The sequence below is a fragment of the Pan troglodytes genome, chromosome 20 (assembly GCF_028858775.2).
Source record: "Pan troglodytes isolate AG18354 chromosome 20, NHGRI_mPanTro3-v2.0_pri, whole genome shotgun sequence".
Taxonomy (NCBI): domain Eukaryota; kingdom Metazoa; phylum Chordata; class Mammalia; order Primates; family Hominidae; genus Pan; species Pan troglodytes.
Window position 1 is genome coordinate 23,137,951 of NC_072418.2, and position 22,001 is coordinate 23,159,951.

General features: G+C 39.4%; 1 protein-coding gene across 3 annotated transcripts in view; it reads left to right on the forward strand.

Annotated features, from left to right (window-relative positions):
• The window catches only part of ZNF626 (zinc finger protein 626), a 41,059-nt gene extending 26,870 nt beyond the window's left edge, over positions 1-14,189 (forward strand). For 2 of the 3 annotated variants that reach the window (XM_063801428.1, XM_063801429.1), the window contains one exon: positions 9,037-12,443. In XM_063801428.1, coding sequence (XP_063657498.1) covers positions 9,037-10,601 — 1,565 coding nt within the window. In that variant the 3' untranslated portion in view covers positions 10,602-12,443. Of the gene's footprint in view, positions 1-9,036 lie in introns of all 3 variants that reach the window. The other variant, XM_016937098.3, reaches the window with a different exon arrangement.
• Positions 14,190-22,001: the final 7,812 nt, after the last annotated feature.

Below are 22,001 nucleotides of genomic sequence, written 5' to 3' on the forward strand. Positions count from 1 at the left end.
CAGTATAGACATCTTCACAATATTACTCCTTTTTCGATTGTTTGTTTTTGAGATGGAGTTAAATTCACCCACCTCGGCCTCCCAAAGTGCTGGGATTACAGGCCTGAGCCACCACACCCAGCCAGTTATTTCAACAAGTGCATGCTTAATACTGTGTTGTATCATTTCTAAATATTTTTAAATTTATCAATTATTTATATTATTGTTTTATGCTCTAATTCCATTTTTGTCATAGAAGGTGATCTATAAAATTTCAGTTTTAAAAAATGTGTTAAGGCTTTGTTTTTGGCCTAACAGGTGGTCTATAAAGAAGAAAGTTGTATGAGGTACTGAGAAGGCTGTGTATCCTGATGTTGTCGAGGAGTGTTCTCTATACCTTCATTAGAAATAATTGTTTTTTTACTGCCTTCTAGTCTTCTGTTTCCTTACTAATATTCTCTCTTGTTTTATTACAGAAAGTGGAGTATTGAAATATCCTACTATAATTATATTGCTCTCTTTGTGTTTATTCAGTTTTGTTAGTATTTGCTTTATATAGCTGAAACCCCAATATGAGACACACACACATAAATACACACATGTATATACAAATTTGTAATAGGTTCCCAGTGAATGAATCTAATGTCCTTCTTTGTCTTTTTGAAGTTTTGACTTAAATACATTTTATAAAGTATGACAGTTTTTAACTTAACTTGTAGCTTGTGTAACATTATCTTGACCCCTTCTCCTCTTGTTTTGATAATATTTACATGAGGGGGGAGGAGCCAAGATGGCCGAATAGGAACAGCTCTGGTCAACAGCTCCCAGCGGGAGTGATACAGAAGATGGGTGATTTGTGCATTTCCAACTGGGGTACTGGGTTCATCTCACTGGGCCAGACAGTAGGCGCAGGATGGTGGGTGCAGCGCACTGTGCACGAGCCGAAGCAGGGCAAGGCATCGCCTCACCCAGGAAGTGCAAGGGGTCAGGGAATTCCCTTTCCTAGTCAAAGAAAAGGGTGACAGATGGCAACTGGAAAATTTGGTCACTCCCACCCTAATACTGCGCTTTTCCAACGGGCTTAAAAAACGGCACACCAGGATATTATATCCCTCACCCGGCTCAGAGGGTCCTACGCCAATGGAGTCTCACTCATTGCTAGCACAGCAGCCCGAGATCAAACTGCAAGGCAGCAGTGAGGCTAGGCGAGGGGCGCCCACCATTGCCGAGTTAGTTGTTTGATTAGGTAAACAAAGCAGCCAGGAAGCTGAAACTGGGTGGAGCCCACCACAGCTCAAGGAGGCCTGCCTGCCTCTGTAGGCTCCACCTCTGGGGGCAGGGCACAGACAAACAAAAAGACAGCAGTAACCTCTGCAGACTTAAATGTCCCTCTCTGACAGCTTTGAAGAGAGTAGTGGTTCTCCCAGCACGCAGCTTGAGATCTGAGAATGGGCAGACTGCCTTCTCAAGTGGGTCCCTGACCCCCAAGTAGCCTAACTGGGAGGCACCCCCCAGTAGGGGTGGACTGACACCTGACACGGCGGGGTACTCCTCTGAGACAAAACTTCCAGAGGAACGATCAGGCAGCAGCATCTGCGGTTCACCAAAATCCGCTGTTCTGCAGCCACCGCTGCTGATACCCAGGCAAACAGGGTCTGGAGTGGACCTCTAGCAAACTCCAACAGACCTGCAGCTGAGGGTCCTGTCTGTTAGAAGGGAAACTAACAAACAGAAAGGACATCCACACCAAAAACCCATCTGTACATCACCATCATCAAAGACCAAAGGGTAGATAAAACCACAAAGATGGGAAAAAAGCAGAGCAGAAAAACTGGAAACTCTAAAAATCTGAGCGCCTCTCCTCTTCCAAAGGAACGCAGCTCCTCACCGGGAACAGAACAAAGCTGGACGGAGAATGACTTTGACGAGTTGAGAGAAGGCTTCAGACGATCAAACTACTCCAAGCTACAGGAGGAAATTCGAACTAATGGCAAAGAAGTTAAAAGCTTTGAAAAAAAATTAGATGAATGGATAACTAGAATAACCAATGCAGAGAAGTTTTTAAAGGACCTGATGGAGCTGAAAACCAAGGCATGAGAGCTATGTGACGAATGCAGAAGCCTCTATAGCCGATGCGATCAACTGGAAGAAAGGGTATCAGCGATGGGAAATGAAATGAATGAAATGAAGTGAGAAGAGAAGTTTAGAGAAAAAAGAAAAAAAAGAAACGAACAAAGCCTCCAAGAAATATGGGACTATGTGAAAAGACCAACTCTACATCTGATTGGTGTATCTAAAAGTGACGGGAAGAATGGAACCAAGTTGGAAAGCATTCTGCAGGATATTATCCAGGAGAACTTCCCCAATCTAGCAAGGCAGACCAACATTCAAATCAGGAAATACAGAGAACGCCACAAAGATACTCCTCAAGAAGAGCAACTCCAAGACACATAATTGTCAGATTCACCAAAGTTGAAATGAAGGAAAAAATGTTAAGAGCAGCCAGAGAGAAAGCTCGGGTTACCCACAAAGGGAAGCCCAGCAGACTAACAGCTGATCTCTCGGCAGAAACTCTACAAGCCAGAAGAGAGTGGGGGCCAATATTCAACATTTTTAAAGAAAAGAATTTTCAACCCGGAATTTCATATCCAGCCAAACTAAACTTCATAAGTGAAGGAGAAATAAAATACAGACAAGCAAATGCTGAGAGATTTTGTCACCACCAGGCCTGCCCTAAAAGAGCTCCTGAAGGAAGCACTAAACATGGAAAGGAACAACCGGTACCAGCCGCTGCAAAATCATGCCAAAATGTAAAGACCATCGAGACTAGGAAGAAACTGCATGAACTAACAAGCAAAATAACCAGCTAACATAATGACAGGATCAAATTCACACATAACAATATTAACTTTAAATGGAAATGGGCTAAATGCTCCAATTAAAAGACACAGACTGGCAAATTGGATAAAGAGTCAAGACCCATCGGTGTGCTGTATTCAGGAAACCCATCTCACGTGCAGGGACACACATAGGCTCAAAATAAAGGGATGGAGGAAGATCTACCAAGCAAATGGAAAACAAAAAAAAGGCAGGGGTTGCAATCCTAGTCTCTGATAAAACAGACTTTAAACCAACAAAGATCAAAAGAGACAAAGAAGGCCATTACATAATGGTAAAGGGATCAATTCAACAAGAAGAGCTAACTATCCTAAATATATATGCACCCAATACAGGAGTACCCAGATTCATAAAGCAAGTTCTTAGTGACCTACAAAGAGACTTAAACTCCCACACAATAATAATGGGAGACTTTAACACTGCACTGTCAATGTTAGACAGAAAGTTAGACAGATCAACAAGACAGAAAGTTAACAAGGATACCCAGGAATTGAACTCAGCTCTGCACCAAGTGGACCTAATAGACATCTACAGAACTCTCCACCCCAAATCAACAGAATATACATTCTTTTCAGCACCACACCACACCTACTCCAAAATTGACCACATAGTTGGAAGTAAAGCACTCCTCAGCAAATATAAAAGAACAGAAATTATAACAAACTGTCTCTCAGACCACAGTGCAGTCAAACTAGAACTCAGGATTAAGAAACTCACTTAAAACCACTCAACTACATGGAAACTGAACAACCTGCTCCTGAATGACTACTGGGTAAATAATGAAATGAAGGCAGAAATAAAGATGTTCTTTGAAACCAACAAGAACAAAGACACAACATATCAGAATCTCTGGGACACATTCAAAGCAGTGTGTAGAGGGAAATTTATAGCACTAAATGCCCACAAGAGAAAGCAGGAAAGATCTAAAATTGACACCCTAACACCACAATTAAAAGAACTAGAGAGGCAAGAGCAAACATTCAAAAGCTAGCAGAAAGCAAGAAATCACTAAGATCAGAGCAGAACTGAAGGAAATAGAGACACAAAAAACCCCTCAAAAAATCAATGAATCCAGAAGCTGGTTTTTCGAAAAGATCAACAAAATTGATAGACCACTAGCAAGACTAATAAAGAAGAAAAGAGAGAAGAATCAAATAGACACAATAAAAAATGATAAAGGGGACATCACCACCGATCCCACAGAAATACAAACTACCATCAGAGAATACTATAAACACCTCTATGCAAATAAACTAGAAAATCTAGAAGAAATGGATAAATTCCTCGACACATACATCCTCCCAAGACTAAACCAGGAAGAAGCTGAATCTCTGAATAGACCAATAACAGGAGCTGAAATTGAGGCAATAGTCAATAGCTTACCAATCAAAAAAAGTTCAGGACCAGATGGATTCACAGCCGAATTCTACCAGAGGTACAAAGAGGAGCTGGTACCATTCCTTCTGAAACTATTCCAACCAATAGAAAAAGAGGGAATCCTCCCTAACTCATTTTATGAGGCCAGCATCATCCTGATACCAAAGCCTGGCAGAGACACAACCAAAAAAGAGAATTTTAGACCAATATCCTTGATGAACATTGATGCAAAAATTCTCAATAAAATACTGGCAAGCCAAATCCAGCAGCACATAAAAAAGCTTATCCACCATGATCAAATGGGCTTCATCCCTGGGATGCAAGGCTGGTTCGACTTACACAAATCAATAAATGTACTCCAGCATATAAACAGAACCAAAGACAAAAAACACATGATTATCTCAATAGATACAGAAAAGGCCTTTCACAAAATTCAACAACACTTCATACTAAAAACTCTCAATAAATTAGGTATTGATGGGTCTTATCTCAAAATAATAAGAGCTATCTATGACAAACCCACAGCCAATATCATACTGAACGGGCAAAAACTGGAAGCATGTCCTTTGAAAACTGGCACAAGACAGGGATGCCCCCTCTCACCACTCCTATTCAACATAGTGTTGGAAGTTCTGGCCAGGGCAATCAGGCAGGAGAAGGAAATAAAGTGTATTCAATTAGGAAAAGAGGAAGTCAAATTGTCCCTGTTTGCAGATGACATGATTGTATATCTAGAAAACCCCATTGTCTCAGCCCAAAATCTCCTCAAGCTGATAAGCAACTTCAGCAAAGTCTCAGGACACAAAATCAATGTACAAAAATCACAAGCATTCTTATACACCAATAACAGACAGAGAGCCAAATCATGAGTAAACTCCCATTCACAATTGCATCAAAGAGAATAAAATACCTAGGAATCCACCTTACAAGGGATGTGAAGGACCTCTTCAAGGAGAACTACAAACCACTGCTCAGTGAAATAAAAGAGGATACAAACAAATGGAAGAACATTCCATGCTCATGAATAGGAAGAATCCATATCGTGAAAATAGCCATACAGCCCAAGGTAATTTATAGATTCAATGCCATCCCCATCAAGCTACCGATGACTTTCTTCACAGAATTGGAAAAAACTACTTTAAAGTTCATATGAAACCAAAAAAGAGCCCGCATCCCCAAGTCAATCCTAAGCCAAAAGAACAAAGCTGGAGGCATCACACTACCTGACTTCAAACTATACTACAAGGCTACAGTAACCAAAACAGCATGGTACTGGTACCAAACCAGAGATATAGACCAATGGAACAGAACAGAGCCCTCAGAAATAATGCCGCTTATCTACAACTATCTGACCTTTGACAAACCTGACAAAAACAAGCAATGGGGAAAGGATTCCCTATTTCATAAATGGTGCTGGGAAAACTGTCTAGCCCTATGTAGAAAGCTGAAACTGGATCCGTTCCTTACACCTTATACAAAAATTAATTCAAGATGGATTAAAGACTTAAATGTTAGACCTAAAACCATAAAAACCCTAGAAGAAAACCTAGGCAGTACCATTCAGGACATAGGTATGGGCAAGGGCTTCATGTCTAAAACACCAAAAGCAATGGCAACGAAAGCCAAAATTGACAAATGGGATCTAATTAAACTAAAGAGCTTCTGCACAGCAAAAGAAACCACCATCAGAGTGAACAGGCAACCTACAGAATGGGAGAAAATTTTTGCAACCTGCTCATCTGACAAAGGGCAAATATCCAGAATCTACAATGAACTCAAACAAATTTACAAGAAAAAAACAAACAGCCCCATCTTTTTGATGGGCGAAGGATATGAACAGACACTTCTCAAAAGAAGACATTTATACAGCCAAAAAACAGATGAAAAAATGCTGATAATTACTGGCCATCAGAGAAATGCAAATCAAAACCACAATGAGATACCATCTCACACCAATTAGAATGGCAATCATTAAAAAGTCAGGAAACAACAGGTGCTGGAGAGGATGTGGAGAAATAGGAACACTTTTACACTGTTGGTGGGACTGTAAACTAGTTCAACCATTGTGGAAGTCAGTGTGGTGATTCCTCAGGGATCTAGAACTAGAAATACCATTTGATCCAGCCATCCCATTACTGGGTATATACCCAAAGGATTATAAATCATGCTGCTATAAAGACACATGGACATGTTTGTTTGTAGCAGCACTATTCACAGTAGCAAAGACTTGGAACCAACCTAAATGTCCAACAACGATAGACTGGATTAGGAAAATGTGGCACATATACACCATGGAATACTATGCAGCCATAAAAAATGATGAGTTCATGTCCTTTGTAGGGGCATGGATGAAACTGGAAACCATCATTCTCAGCAAACTATCGCAAGGACAAAAAACCAAACACCGCATGTTCTCACTAATAGGTGGGAATTGAACAATGAGAATACATGGACACAGGAAGGGAAACATCACACACCGGGGACTGTTGTGGCGTCGGGGGCGGGGGGAGGGATAGCATTGGGAGATATACCTAATGCTAAATGACGAGTTAATGGGTGCAACACACCAACATGGCACATGTATACATATGTAACAAACCTGCACGTTGTGCACATGTACCCTAAAACTTAAAGTATAATAATAATAAAATTAAAAAATATATTTACATGAAATTCTACTTCTGTCTTGCCACTTTCAGTCTTTTTTTGTCAGTAGATCTCAACTGACTCCTGTAGAAAGGCAAGTTGACTCTTGATTTTTAAAATTTTTTAATAAACCTGTTTATTGAAAGTATATCTCTTGATTGGAAAGATAATTATATATATATTTAAATGGTTTTCTGAAAGAGAAAAACTTACTAATGTTATTTTATTATTTGTTTTATTTGATTCTTATATCTTTGTCTTTCCTTTTCTCTTTCTGTGGTTTTCGTGGTTTTTTGCTTTTTGTATTGGTATTTTTCCAGGATTTTTAAAATTTTCTTTTGTGTATCCATACAAATATTTTCTTAGCGGTACTTTGGGGGATTACATAAAACCTCTAAAAGATCCAACAATATATTTGAATGTGGTAAAAAATAAACTTCAGTTGAATACAAAAATTCTTCATCATTACATCTGCCTACATTACAGCTCCTAAAATTCTCTTCTTATCTATGATTTTTGAAGTTTTGCTTGTATGTGTGTTTGTTATAAATATCTTTGTGTGTATCCTAGTTTCTTTCTTCAGTTTTTTCATGTTTACATCATTTTTTCTTTTAAGAAATTTTTCAATTATTTTTTGCATTTTTTATATCCACAATTTTTGTTTTTTGCTATTTCAATATTTCTTATTATTATCCTCATTTTTATCTTCAGTACTTGTTTGTTTCACTTACCTAATGTTATTCAAATTTATTTATTTAGTTAGTTAGTTTTTCTGAGATGGAGTCTTTTTCTGTCACCCAGGCTCTGGAGTGCAGTGGCGCCATCTCAGCTCATAGCTACCTCTGCCTACCGAGTTCAAGTAATTCTCCGGCCTCTGTCTCCCAAGTAGCTGGGGTTACAGGTGGCTGCCAGCATTCCAGCTAATTTTTTGTATTTTTAGCAGAGATGGGTTTTTACCATGTTGGCCAGGCTAATTTTGGACTCCTGACCTCAAATTAGGAGGCCAAGGTGGCCTCCTAAGTTGCTGCGATTACAAGCATGAGCCATTGCACCCAGCCTATTTTATTTTTGAGACAGTCTTGCTCTGTCACCCAGTCTGAAGTGCAGTGGTACAATATTCACTCACTGCAACTGTCCCCTCCCAGGTTCAAGCAATTCTTGTGTGTCAGCCTCCCAAGTAGCTGGGATTACAGGCACATGCCACTGTGCCCAGCTAGTTTTTGTATTTTTAGTAGATACAGGGTTTCACCATGTTGGCCAGGCTGGTCTCAAATTCTCACCTAATGTGGTTTTCCCACCTTGGCCCCCTAGTGTGTTGGGATTCCAGGAATGAGCGACTAAGCTTGACCTGTACAACTTATTGGGAATTTTTTTAATTACCTCATATACATTTTATGGTTGCTTTAAAAATTTTATAACTTTTTGATGGGATCACGTTGCTCTAATATTTTGTATTTATTGTAATCTTTGAGATTTTTACATTAACAAAGTGCTACCTGTTACAATCTTTATAATATAGCTGTGTCCTGGCATAGTCTGAAATCAATTGTCTTAACTAGAGATTCTGGGAATCTCAGCTCACTGTAACCTCCACCTCCCAGGTTCAAGCAGTTCTCTGCCTCAGCCTTCTGAGTAGCTGGGATTACAGGTGCCCCATCACCACACCCAGCTAATTTTTTGTAATTTTAGTACAGATTGAATTTCATCATCTTTGCCAAGATGGTCTTGAACTCCTGACCTTCTGATCCACCCATGTCAGCCTCCCAACGTGCTGGGACTACAGGCATGTGTCACCCCAGCCAGTCAACAATTTACTTTTAAAGGCACAATGTTATACTGGAGAGCAAAACCAGCTGTGTTGTGTATAAGTAACAGACTTTTCTATTTCTTCTATTTGGCCGTTTGCATTGTGCTCACCTGGGGCCCTTCACAACTTATTTATAAGTTTTTTACAAATGTATTTTGATCAGTATGTTTTTGTTAAGTTCATATGTCCAGGAAGAAATTACAGCTTGTGGTATTTTCCTGTGTCATCTTGCTTATGTAGTTTGTATAAAACTATACAAACTACATATATTTATTTATATTTATCTGAGTCTACCAATTGAAGTAATGTGTTTTTATTGTTTCTTTCAGTAATGTGTTCTCATTTTGCCCAAGACCTTTGGCCAGAGCAGAGCATAAAAGATTCTTTCCAAAAAGTGGTACTGAGAAGATATGAAAAATGTGAACATGGCAATTTACAGTTAAAAAAAGGATGTATAAGTGTGGATGAGTGTAAGGTGCACAAAGAAGGTTATAATGAACTTAACCAATGTTTGACAACTACCCCAAGAAAAATATGTCAATGTGATAAATATGTGAAAGTCCTTCATCAATTTTCAAATTCAAATGGACAAAAGAGAGGACATACTGGGAAAAAGCCTTCCAAATATATAGAATGTGGCAAAGCTTTTAAGCAGTTCTCAACTCTTACTACACATAAGAAAATTCATACTGGAGGGAAACCCTACAAATGTGAAGAATGTGGCAAAGCCTTTAACCACTCTTGTAGCCTTACTAGACATAAGAAAATTCATACTGGAGAGAAACCCTACAAATGTGAAGAATGTGGCAAAGCCTTTAAGCACTCCTCCACTCTTACTACACATAAGAGAAATCATACTGGAGAGAAACCCTACAAGTGTGATAAATGTGGCAAAGCCTTTATGTCATCCTCAACCCTTAGTAAACATGAGATAATTCATACGGAAAAGAAACCCTACAAATGTGAAGAATGTGGCAAAGCCTTCAACCGGTCCTCAACCCTTACTACACATAAGATAATTCATACTGGAGAGAAACCCTACAAATGTGAAGAATGTGACAAAGCCTTTAAGTACTCCTATACCCTTACTACACATAAAAGAATTCATACTGAAGACAAACCCTACAAATGTGAAGAATGTGGCAAAGCCTTTAAGTACTCCTCTACCCTTACTACACATAAGAGAATTCACACTGGAGAGAAACCCTACAAATGTGAAGAATGTGGCAAAGCCTTCAAGCGGTCTTCAGACCTTACTACGCATAAGATAATTCATACTGGAGAGAAACCCTACAAATGTGAAGAATGTGGCAAAGCTTTTAAGTACTCCTCTAACCTTACTACACATAAGAAAATTCATACTGGAGAGAGACCCTACAAATGTGAAGAATGTGGCAAAGCCTTCAACCAGTCCTCAATCCTTACTACACATAGGAGAATTCATACTGGAGAGAAATTCTACAAATGTGAAGAATGTGGCAAAGCTTTTAAGTGCTCCTCTAACCTTACTACACATAAGAAAATTCATACTGGAGAGAGACCCTACAAATGTGAAGAATGTGGCAAAGCCTTCAACCAGTCCTCAATCCTTACTACACATAAGAGAATTCATACTGGAGAGAAATTCTACAAATGTGAAGAATGTGGCAAAGCCTTCAAGCGGTCCTCATGCCTTACTACACATAAGATAATTCATACTGGAGAGAAATTCTACAAATGTGAAGAATGTGACAAAGCTTTTAAGCATTTCTCTAACCTTACTGCACATAAGAAAATTCATACTGGAAAAAAACCCTACAGATGTGAAGAATGTGGCAAAGCCTTTAAGCACTCCTCTAAACTTACTACACATAAGAGATTTCATACTGGAGAGAAACCCTACAGATGTGAATAATGTGGTAAAGCTTTTCACCTATCCTCACACCTTACTGCACATAAGATAATTCATACTGGAGAGAAACCGTGTGAATGTGATGAATGGGGAAAATCCTTTAACCAGCCCTCAATTTCTAACTATGAGAATTGATATGAAATATAAACCCTACAAATATAAAGAATGTGACAAATTTTTTAAGGAACTTCTCAACCTTTATTACACATAATTCGTACTGGAAAGAAACCCTACAAGTGTGAAGAATGTGGCAAAGCATATAACAAGTTCTGTCTTTTTCTTTTTTTTTTTTTTGAGATGGACTTTCAACTCTTGTCACCCAGGCTGGTGTGCAGTAGCACAATCTCGGCTCACTGCAACCTCTGCCTTCTGGGTTCAATCCATTCTCCTGCCTCAACCTCCCAAGTAAGGGGGATTACAGGTGCCCACCCCCATGCCCAGCTAACTTTTGTATTTTTAGTAGAGACAAGGTTACACCATGTTTGTCAGGCTGGTATCCAACCCCTGACCTCACATGATCCACCCACCTTAGCCTCCTAAAGTGTTGCAATTACAGGCATGAGCCACCATGCCTGGCCACAAGTTCTTAATTCTTAAGAGACATGGTGATAATTCATTCTGAAGAGGAACTCTACAAACCTGAAAGATGTGACAGTGCTTTTATCAACACCTCCATCCTTTCTATACATAAAAAATTTATACTAGTGTGAAACCCTAGAAATATATAAAATGTGAAACAGCTTTTATATGGTTGCCACATTTGATAGTAAGATATTTCATACTGGCAAAATTCCTACAAGCATGAAGAATGTGGCAAAACCTTTAATCAATGTCTACACCTTATTTTGCAGGAAAGCTATTATCCTTGAGAAAAATTGTACAAATATAAAGAATATGGAAAACCCATTAATGCCTACTCACATCTTACTCAACATAAGAAGGTTCATAGTTAATGAAAGCATTAAAAGTGCAATTACTGTCAAAAAATCTTTCAGAAAATATAAGCCTTTAAAATGAAGAGAGTATTTATTCTGAAGACAACCATTACAAATATACAGGAAGTTTATTACACACATTTTGTACTACAGGAAAATCCTGAAGCAGTTGCTCAAGCTTTGCTCAACATCAGAGAACTTATATTGGAGAAGAGTCCTGCAAATCTAATGAATTTGGAAACACTTTAAAAAAAAAAAACTACAGCTTAGAAAACAGTAGAGTTTATACTAAAATATATTTTTGCAGATGCAGTAAACATGAAAAAATATTTAATTCAAAATTGTACGTAAATATCAGAATTTACAGAATAACTAAGGCACTGACACTTCAGACATTACATTAAATAAAGAGTGTTGAGTATATAAATGAATTCACAACTAAAGTTGTTAAATTTGTATATAAATTTGTATAAATTAGTATATAACTTTAAAAGGAGATTTTTTGAAGCTTTGTAATTACATTGAAAGTATATTTGTTTCCTTGAAAACAATTTTTTTGAAAAGTGAATGATGTAATACAGCTTTCAAATTATGCTGTTACTTTATTATATTCACGTGAAAGTATGTGATCAATTGTTGCTGCATCAGAGATATTAGAGATTCTTTATTAGTTGGGCATTCTTTATGACCTTTTCTATAAAAGAGTAAGGACATTAAAATGTAAGATGCATGACGAAAATATAAGTGGAGAGGCTCATTGTAGTTAATCTATATTAAGTAATGTTTAAGGTAGGTGTTCAGAGTAATACTTTTCTACATTATACTGAGAGAAAGAAATTATAAATTAAAGTATATCAATTGTATTTTACTAATTTTACTGTTATGTAATAAAATGCAATATATTTAAAAATTGTTAGATTATGTGTGCACTTAACTTATATTTTATTTACTTATTTAACTTTTCTTTTGAGATGGAGTCTTGCTCTGTCACCCAGGCTGGAGAGCAGCAGTGCAATCTCAGCACAATGACTGCAACCTCCGCCTCCCAAGTTCAAGAAATTCTGTTGCCTCAGTCTCCCGAGTAGTGCGGACTACAGGTGCGTGACACCACGCCTGGCTAATTTTTATATTTTTAATAGACACAGGGTTTCCCCATATTGGTCAGGCTAGTCTCAAACTCCTGAGCTCAAGCGATCCACCCACCTCGGGCTCTCAAAGTGTTGGGATTATAGGTGTGAGCCAATATGTCCAGCCTAATTTTATTTTATTTTTTACCATCTTAAAACTATTGTGCATTTAATGAAGCATTATTATGCCACTAACTTTAACCTATCCGGCCTTACTCAATGGTGTAAGCAAAAGATGGAAGAAGTATACTATTTGGTATATAGTGGAATGTCATCACTAGTAATCACTTTGCCAGTAGTTTTAAACTGCAAATGAAGAATATTGTTCCCTTCAGTTAAATTTTTAATCTTTTTTCTTAATTTATTATTACTATTTGTGAGTATATAGTATGTGTATATATGTCTTATAGAGAATATTTTGATTCAGGCATACAATATGTAGTAATTACATTAGGGTAAATAAGGTATCTATCACCTCTAGCATTTATCCTTTCTATTCCAAACAGTGTAATTATACACTTTTAGTTACTTTTAAATGTCCAATTAAATTGTAATTGACTACAGGGTGATTTTTATGGTCATAATAAAAATTATACAGAAATATAAATAGAATATGGGCTGGACGCAGTGGCTCATGCCTGTAATCCCAGCACTTCAGTAGGCGACGTCGGGCAGATCATGAGTTCAGGAGTTCAAGACCAGCCTGACCAACATTGTGAAACTCTCTCTCTACTAAAACTACAAAAATTAGTTGGGCACGGTGGTGCACCCGTATTCCTAGCTACTCGGGAAGCTGAGGCAGGAGAATGGCTTGAACCTGGGAGGTGGAGGTTTCAGTGAGCTGAGATAGCACCACTGCACTCCAGCCTGGGTGACAGAGGGACACTCCATCTCAAAAAGAAAGAAGCCAGGGACAGTGGCTCACACCTGTAATCCCAGCACTTTGGGAGGCCCAGGCAGGTGGATCATGAGGTCAGGAGATCAAGACCATCCTGGCTAACACGTTGAAACCCTGTCTCTACTAAAAATAAATTAGCTGGGCGTGGTGGTGGGCGCCTGTAGTCCCAGCTACTCCAGAGGCTGAGGCGGGAGAATGGTGTAACCCAGGAGGCGGAGGTTGCAGTGAGCCGAGATCGTGCCACTGCACTCCAGCCTGGGCAACAGAGCAAGACTGTCACAAAAAAAAAAAAAGAAAAAATACGGCCATGTGCAGTGTCTCACGCCTGTTATCCCAGCAATTTCGGAGGCTGAGGCAGGTGGGTTGCCTGAGCTCAGGAGTTCAAGACCAGCCTCGCCAATGTGGTGAAACCCTGTCTCTACTAAAAATAGAAAAATTAGCCAGTCATGGTGGCGCACACCTGGAGGCTGAGGTAGGAGAATCACTTGAACTTGGGAGGTGGAGATTGCAGTGAGCCAAGATTGCGCTGCTGCACTCCAGCCTGGGTGACAGAGTGATGAGACTCCTCAAAAGAAAAAAAATTACATTTCTGAGTCCTGAAAATTTATTAATAAATATTTGTTATATAGTTTCTTTGAACATGTGGTCTCTGTGCCTGCAAATGTAAAGACTTTTAATTTTCATAGAGTGAAATATACACATATTCCTCTGAAGATAAACCTTAGGTGTAAGAAAGTTATGAAGTGATTGTGTTTGGTGAATATGCATTTGTACATATTTTCAGAAGAAAACACAATTATTGGAACAAAATAAGTTTTTAGGTGATTAATGGAAAACTAAACACCTTGAATATGCTGAAAGCAAATGCATACTTTCTTGCTTTGTATTGAATTTATTAATATAAAATTTTATGGCTTATGGCTCGGATTCTCCCCAGAATCTGTGTATTAAAGCACAGGCAACTTTGTCTCCAGAAATAACACTCTTGAGTACAACAATAAAAGCCCTCTTCAAACACACACAAAAAATTATTTTTAACGCTTATTTTAATAAAAGTTTAACCAAAATTGAATAATTGGATACATTTTTATTGTTCTATGTGTGTGTGAATGTATAAAATGACACATAAAGGAATAATAATTTAAGCCAGAAAATAAGATGTTAGTTAATATTTGTAATGAATAAAACTGGAAAGTAGTTATTATTTGCAGATGACATTTTTGTTTATGTAGATAACAAAAGCAGTAGAAAGACTATTTTAAAAGTTTATTCAGGTGGGTAGGCAACATTGTAAGATAATACCCTGGATTCCCAGTCTGTTGCACACCTGCTGTGTAATACTCTCGAGTGTAAAATGTGTGACTGGTGGGACATCACTCATGAAATTAGGTTACTCATCTGTTGACTTTGTGTTTACCAAAATGGAGATTATCCTGATTGTGCTAAACTTAATCAGAAGTGCTTTTAAGAGAAAGAGACACATCATAGAAAACACCCCTGCTGGCCTGAAAGTAAGTAACTTCTAGGTGAGCCATGTTGTAAGCTGCTTATGGTGGCCACATGGCAGGAAACGTATTTGTATATTGTCATCATTTCTACCTTCTGCATGTTGCTTCCAGTAGGGAGAATAAGAGGATCCTATGGCAGAGGGAAAAAAAGGGAATCTCATTCATGCAAGAAATAATCACCTCTCACCTGGGATAGCTTCAGAAAAACAGGAGACCACAACAGGTCCACATTAATGAAAGGAAAAAGGTAACCTGGGTAAAAGTGCTCTCTGGCATTATGGAACTACATTTAGTAAGCTGTAGTGAATGATCAGCCTCTGGGATACCAATAGTCTACCAACAAGGCTGAACTCATTCTAATTCAATCAGCATGTCTGCACCATTCTGGCAACCTAGTTTTATACTATTCATTACAGAAATACCATGAAGACCAGTGGGTAATGTCCTAGAATTGAACTTACTTCAAATCATACCTAATTGTTTTCATATTTGAAAAACCTTAAAAACAATGAATTCATAATTCTATTGTAAATTATTTTACTATACTGTAATAAATGATTAAACTGTAAACAATATGAATACTTCTTGAAAGCATAATTAGTTATGTAGACAGTTTCTTTTAGATTAACATGATAAAACAATTAGAGAAAATATTCCAAATGGGATAAAATTAATCAAAACCACATATTTTCAATGACTTGGCTTAATTATCATGCTTTTGGAAATGGCCAGATGACTAACAAGAAATAAAAACAAGATTTTGATTTCGCTCATTGTTTTTGACCTTTTGAAGTCTAAAATCCTGGCTAAAGTATTCAAAGGGAGTATTTTATAGTTGGCTTCCTTGGGTTTCCAATGCAATAAAGAATTTTGATAGGAAAATGCACACTATATACACATTGCTCTTCTCTGATTTGCTTTAATGCTGAAAAATTGAAGATTGTAAATTAGTCTCAATTTAGAGTAAATTAACAAGATTTGTTTTTCAAAAAAAGCAAATGTATAAAATTAATAGGTAACAGACACCATTAGCTGCTCAAAAATAGTATGACTAAATTCAGTAAGTAGCCATGCAAATATCAGCCCAATTAAATGAAGACCCTCATAGGTGCATGTGGAAAGCATTGCTGTGCAGTGTGGTGCCTCCACTCGGCATTTTCTTCTGCATCTTTACAGAGATACCGATTTCTCCTGAGTGACTCAGGATGCATACTGGGAACTGAGAATGCTGTGTTCAGTGTGATTACTGAAAACGTGGTTAATACACTTCTTCCATATGATAATAAAATGTTATAAATCTTATTCTGCCTCAGAAAAGCTTTTAGTTAAAGATCATCTGTAGTACTCAATTTAGCTTAATGGAAACTCAGTACTCCATATAATTCAGACACTTAAATGTCAATGAAATCCCATAAAACATATTTGAATAAGATAAAGTCTTCTTAGCTAACAATTTTATATTACAGGTAAATTTAGAAAAAAATAGAAAAACTACTTTTATTGCAGTAAACTGAGGAATTAAGAGACCAATACGGAGTACAGGAGGATTTTTTTATTTTAGGTGTGCACCAGCTCAGAGGATTCACATCCAAAAGCTGAGCATTGAACAAAGACAGAGTGGGGTTTTTATAAGCGGCCTTTCAGAAGCAAAACAAAAGCAGTTAATCATACAATGACAGGTCATGTAATCTATAGTATAAAATAACTTGTGACCTAGCCAGTGGCATTGTAGCTGCATTAGAAGGAAAACAAGAACTGGTGAAATACAGACATTTGTAAAACATAATCCTGCTTAAGAAGCCTGGGAAAAGAGTAACAGTAAAATAACTTGTCTTTCTCTTTTTTTTTTTTCTTCCTTTAACCTTGCTCTGGAAGGGAGGGGGGTGTCTGGAGTCCGTTCCCTTGGCCTTGGCTATACAGACAGCGTTATCTTCTAACTGTCCTTGAAGTGAGCTGCTAGGCAGAGGAAAACGTGTTCTTTTCTTTTTAACCCTTGTCTTGCCACATTCTGGGCCTTAGCTTTTACTTTTCTTGGAGTGAATAATTGTACTACTTATTATTTTTAAATGCCTGCCTCAGTTTCCCCTTTCTGATGCCTTTTATGAAAGAAGTTTAATAGAAGTCATCACTATTACTTAGTTCTGCCTGAAGAGACAAGTTTTCTTCTTTAGACAAAGCTTGATATTTACACAGAGTCATGAGCTGTGTGGTAGTTTGCCTAGCTACTATTTCCTCTATAGTTGATTGAATGCTTCTAACAAGCAGAGGTAAGACACAAGGGAGTATTAGGCAGTTCCTAGTATGGCCAGAACCACCCTTATTAAAATCTTGAACCCTGTGAAAAATGAAAACCAGCCTCCAAAGAGAGAATCTGGGGACCACCCTTTCCAAGTTTGAACTGGAATATGGGCTAATTTTCTCATTCTTGCAGTTATTTCCGTAATTGCTTTTCCATTGTCATCAATTTCCAGGCAACAATTAGTTAGATTGAACTTTCCTCATACTCCTCCTTCCTGGGCTAGGAGGTAATCTAAAGCTAATCTGTTCTGATAGTTAGCATTTCTCATTTTTGTGGTTTGCTGGGCCAGTAAATCTAATGCATTTGCTCTTTCATTCGTGATGATTTCAAGTACTGCCTGCAACCTTATGATGTGGTTAAGCATGTAAATAGGAGTGCAGTATCCCCGTGACCCATCTTGTGCCCAGGTAGCTGGCCCATAGTATTGAATTATTCTTTCAGGGGACTTCCCTATCTTCCCAATCTCCTATTTTTTATATATTTTTTATGGCTGCATCTCTTTTGTTTCTTCTTCTAACTTCATCATAGACAGGATACCCTAAAGTTTTCCCCTATTGCAGTGGGAGTGGGAAGAAAGATGGTCTAATTGTTCCAAGCACACAGCCCCCTGTCCATTTAGCTGGCAACTGTCAATATGCTTGAGGCCCACAGATCCAGTAAAGACCGGGGGTGCTTGCCAAGTATTTGGAGCTGCAAGTTGATAGCAAGTGTAATTTAGAGAAGAGATATGGGAGAACGAATTTGGATGATGTGCTTTGTAGTCATCTCTGTCCCACCACAAAGTTTTCCTTAATGGTTCATTATAATATTGCTGTCCTAAGCAGGTTTGTTCTTCTACTGGGTCTGTAAAATCCTTTCCCCAGCAAGTAACACAGTATCTCCCAATAATAGAAGTTGTTAAGAGCCAAACGCTTGAACCTGTGGGCATCTCTTTGGGAAAAGAGTCAGTCAGAGTAAAGTTATCTTGAGACATTAACTCTTTTACTTCCCAAGGCCATTGATCTCCCATGTTAGTCCCTCCACAAACATAACATGAGGAAACGCCTAGGCTGCTGGCAATGTTTTCAGCCAGCTGAGCAAATAGGTTTTTGCCTAAAGGAGGAGGCTCTGGTAACTTCTGGTTTATATGCTCAAAGAATGACTTAAAGACTCAGAATTGCTGCTGGGCTGACTGCTTGGTTTGAGTCCTCTTTAGAATATACAAAGTTATTTTAGTTTTTTGACCATAGCTTTGTAATGCAGTGGAGTAACCTGTAGTCCATATAGGAAGATCTGGCTTTAAGATAGTAAGACTTACAGGATTGCAAGTGCTTGTCTTACAATCCAGTTTTGCTGGTACTTTGATGAGCAAGATTGGCTTTGACCTCGGTGATGATCAGTCAGTGAACTGCATTGTACAGTTCCAGCAAGCTATTGCTAGGGCCTTGGAAGGACAAACAGAGGGTGCACACACAATTTTGTACTGGCAGTTTGTATAGTACTCTGTAGGACCAGAGACTGTGAGATAGTTTGGGCTCATACATGTTAACTGACAAATATCAAAGTATATGCATATAGCTCCAGGAAGAGAGGCTTGGGTTTGACCTATAAGACTTCTTTCCTTTGACTCAGTATGAATCTCCAACCAAGTCCCAGGTAAAGACTTAGGGTCACAGCATATATAAGGCTGACCATTTCTTGGGTCACAAATTGAATAGGTGGTCTGATTATAAGTACAAGTTCCTAATCGAGTCCCTGTACACTCATAAGTATAGTACAATAGGGTTCTAGTTATACTGTTCCCTAATCAAGTAGTATGTGTACAGTGGAGACACCCTTCTATAGGTGTTTATTCTAGAATGGTTAAGAGGAGTAACAACAACAAAACAATGTACAGCATATTCATATCCAGCAAGGGCAAAAGAGGTCCTCACCTGGGAAAAAGGTTGAGCACAGGGACAGAACAACAGTAAAACAGTTAGTATACAGTAAAACTACTAGTCCTAAGATTTCTAACTGCATTTACTTGCTTGATGAGTCCTCAAGCTTTGGCCGTGCATAGACTAGTCAGCTTCCGGTGTGTGACTAGAGCAGGGCTTGTTGTTTCCTCAAGCTTCAGCCGTGTGTAGACTGGTCAGCCTCCGGAGTGACCAGAGCAGGGCTGTTGTCCTCAGCAGCAGCTTGGTCTCGCCTCAGGATCAGCCAGGTTGGATGATCTGGGTCCTGCTGGCTGGTTCACTTGTCCTGAGCTGCCAGTTTTAGCCGACTGTGGTGGATCCAAGACACAATACCTGAAACTTTAACAGCAGTGGGAGTGGACAAGATTACAGTAGAGGGCCCATCCTATTTGAGTCCTAGAGAAATTAGATTCTACTTTTTAACCTAAACAGTCACCAGATTTAAAGGGGTGTCAGGCTTATAGGCATTTTCATGTACCTAATTCTAAACACTTTGTATGGCTATTCCTAAAGCCTGCATCTCTTTCTTAAGGTTAATTCCCCTACTTACTGGAGGGCACCTTTAATTTGACCTATGATTTGGGGGTGCCCGACTGAACAAAATCTTATTGGGCAAATACCCAATTTGTTTGGTGGGGGTGCACCTGACTTGGAGGAGGATCATATGCAAACACCTGATTCTATCTCAAATGAATTTCCTGGCAATATTTCTTCAGTAGCTATTTGAGTGTCTGGTTCATGCATTCCACCTTTTCCTGAAATTCGCAGCTAATAGGCTGTATGTAACTTCCATTTTATTTTTAACAGTCTTGTTAAATCTTGCACTATTTCAGCTAGAAATGCCAGTCCATTGTCTGACTTTAAAGTTAGAGACAGTCCGGCCGGGCGCGGTGGCTCACGCCTGTAATCCCAGCACTTTGGGAGGCCAAGGTGGGCGGATCACGAGGTCAGGAGATCGAGACCATCCTGGCTAACATGGTGAAACCCCGTCTCTACTAAAAATACAAAAAATTAGCCGGGCGTGGTGGCGGGCGCCTGTAGTCCCAGCTATTCGGGAGGCTGAGGCAGGAGAATGGCGTGAACCCGGGAGGCGGAGCTTGCAGTGAGCGGAGATCGCGCCACTGCACTCCAGCCTGAGCAACAGAGCGAGACTCCGTCTAAAAAAAAAAAAAAAAAAAAAAGTTAGAGACAGTCCAAACCTGGGGATAATGCCTTTAACTTCTAATGTGACCATGGGCTCCTGGAAGCCTAGTGAGAAGGTGCCAGATCTGTCTTAGTCTTTACATCCTTCAGCTCCTGGCAGCCCAATCAGATCAGTATTTGGTTCCTCAAAGGTGCGGCAGCCCTTGACCGATGGCCTCTTTGTCTCGCTGCCTTAGCCATTTCCCTTATTGCCTTCTGAACATTCATCTTTCCAGGGTCCTTTCTTTTTGCTTCTCACACATTAATCTCTTTCCAGCCTTGTCCGGCTCTTGAATTTCTGCCTAACTTGACTTCTTCCATGTCTGCGTCCACGTCCAAGTCCTCTCACATTGCTAATCTCTCTTCCTATAAGAGCTGTTGCCAACAGACTGGCCTTTTTCTTAAGCTTTCAATTTACTTTCCTTTTTCCTTCCTGAGTTCTCCTGCTTCTGCAGCCAGCGGTGGGTCTGGGCAAGAGTACGGACCCTACCGACACGCTTGCTGTCTGTCTCTCCTGTTTCTTTCTGATTTCCCTTTTACTTTCTTCTTTCCCTTCTCACACTCTTTCTCCTTACCTTCTCCTTCGCTCTTCTCCCAGTGCCAGTCCCCACCCTCGTCTCTTTCCAGATAGAGCCGGGCTGGGGAGAGGGAGTTAACCCTTGGAATGCCTAGCTGCCACACTTGTTGCTTTTGCATATTGTTCCCTGGTCACAGTTAACATACACCTTGGCCACTTTTATAGACTGGGTGGTATTCATGCCTGCAGCTTCCGCTTGATGTCACCCTGGGCTTGACTTACAAATGCTGTATTCACCACAGGCTGATTTTCAGCAACCTCAGTGTTAAATGAGGTATAAAGGCAGAATGCTTCACAGAGTCTTTTATAAAACTAACTTGGGCTCTTGTCAGCTCCCTGAAGCATTTCTGAAATCTTCCTTATATTAATTGCTTTCCTTCCACGGCCCTGCAGAAGTGCCTCTCGGTGCCTCTGCAAACGCTGAAACTGAGTTGCATCCTCCGGGTCCCAGCTGGGGTCTTGGTCTGGGAACTGACCCTGACGTATGCCTGAGCATTCACTATGTCTGTTGGTGCATGGGCTTCTAGCCAGCGGAGAGCCACCTGTGTCATCCTCTGGCACTCTTTAATGTTAAACAACATTAGGAAAAGCTGCCTGCAATCTGGCCAGGTTGTATTGTGTGTCAGAAAGAGGAATTGCATCAGATCTATAAGAACTTGAGGCTTCTCCATGTTGGACAGTGTATGGTGTTTTCAGTTTAGTAGATCAGTAATTGAAAAGGGCTGATAGATGTAAGTCCATTGCCCCCCTCTGGATGTGGCCCTGGTCATCATAATAGATAGGTCCTATCTTCTCCCTGAGAGGCATTTGCACAGCTTGAGCATGGCCAGATCTGAAATGGCCCACTTGACTGTCTTGACTTCCTTCCTAGCCTCTCAAGGGCCTGATCCTCCCCTTCGAGGAAAGACCTGGGGCATGTTAGCTCCTGAATCTTGTTCCT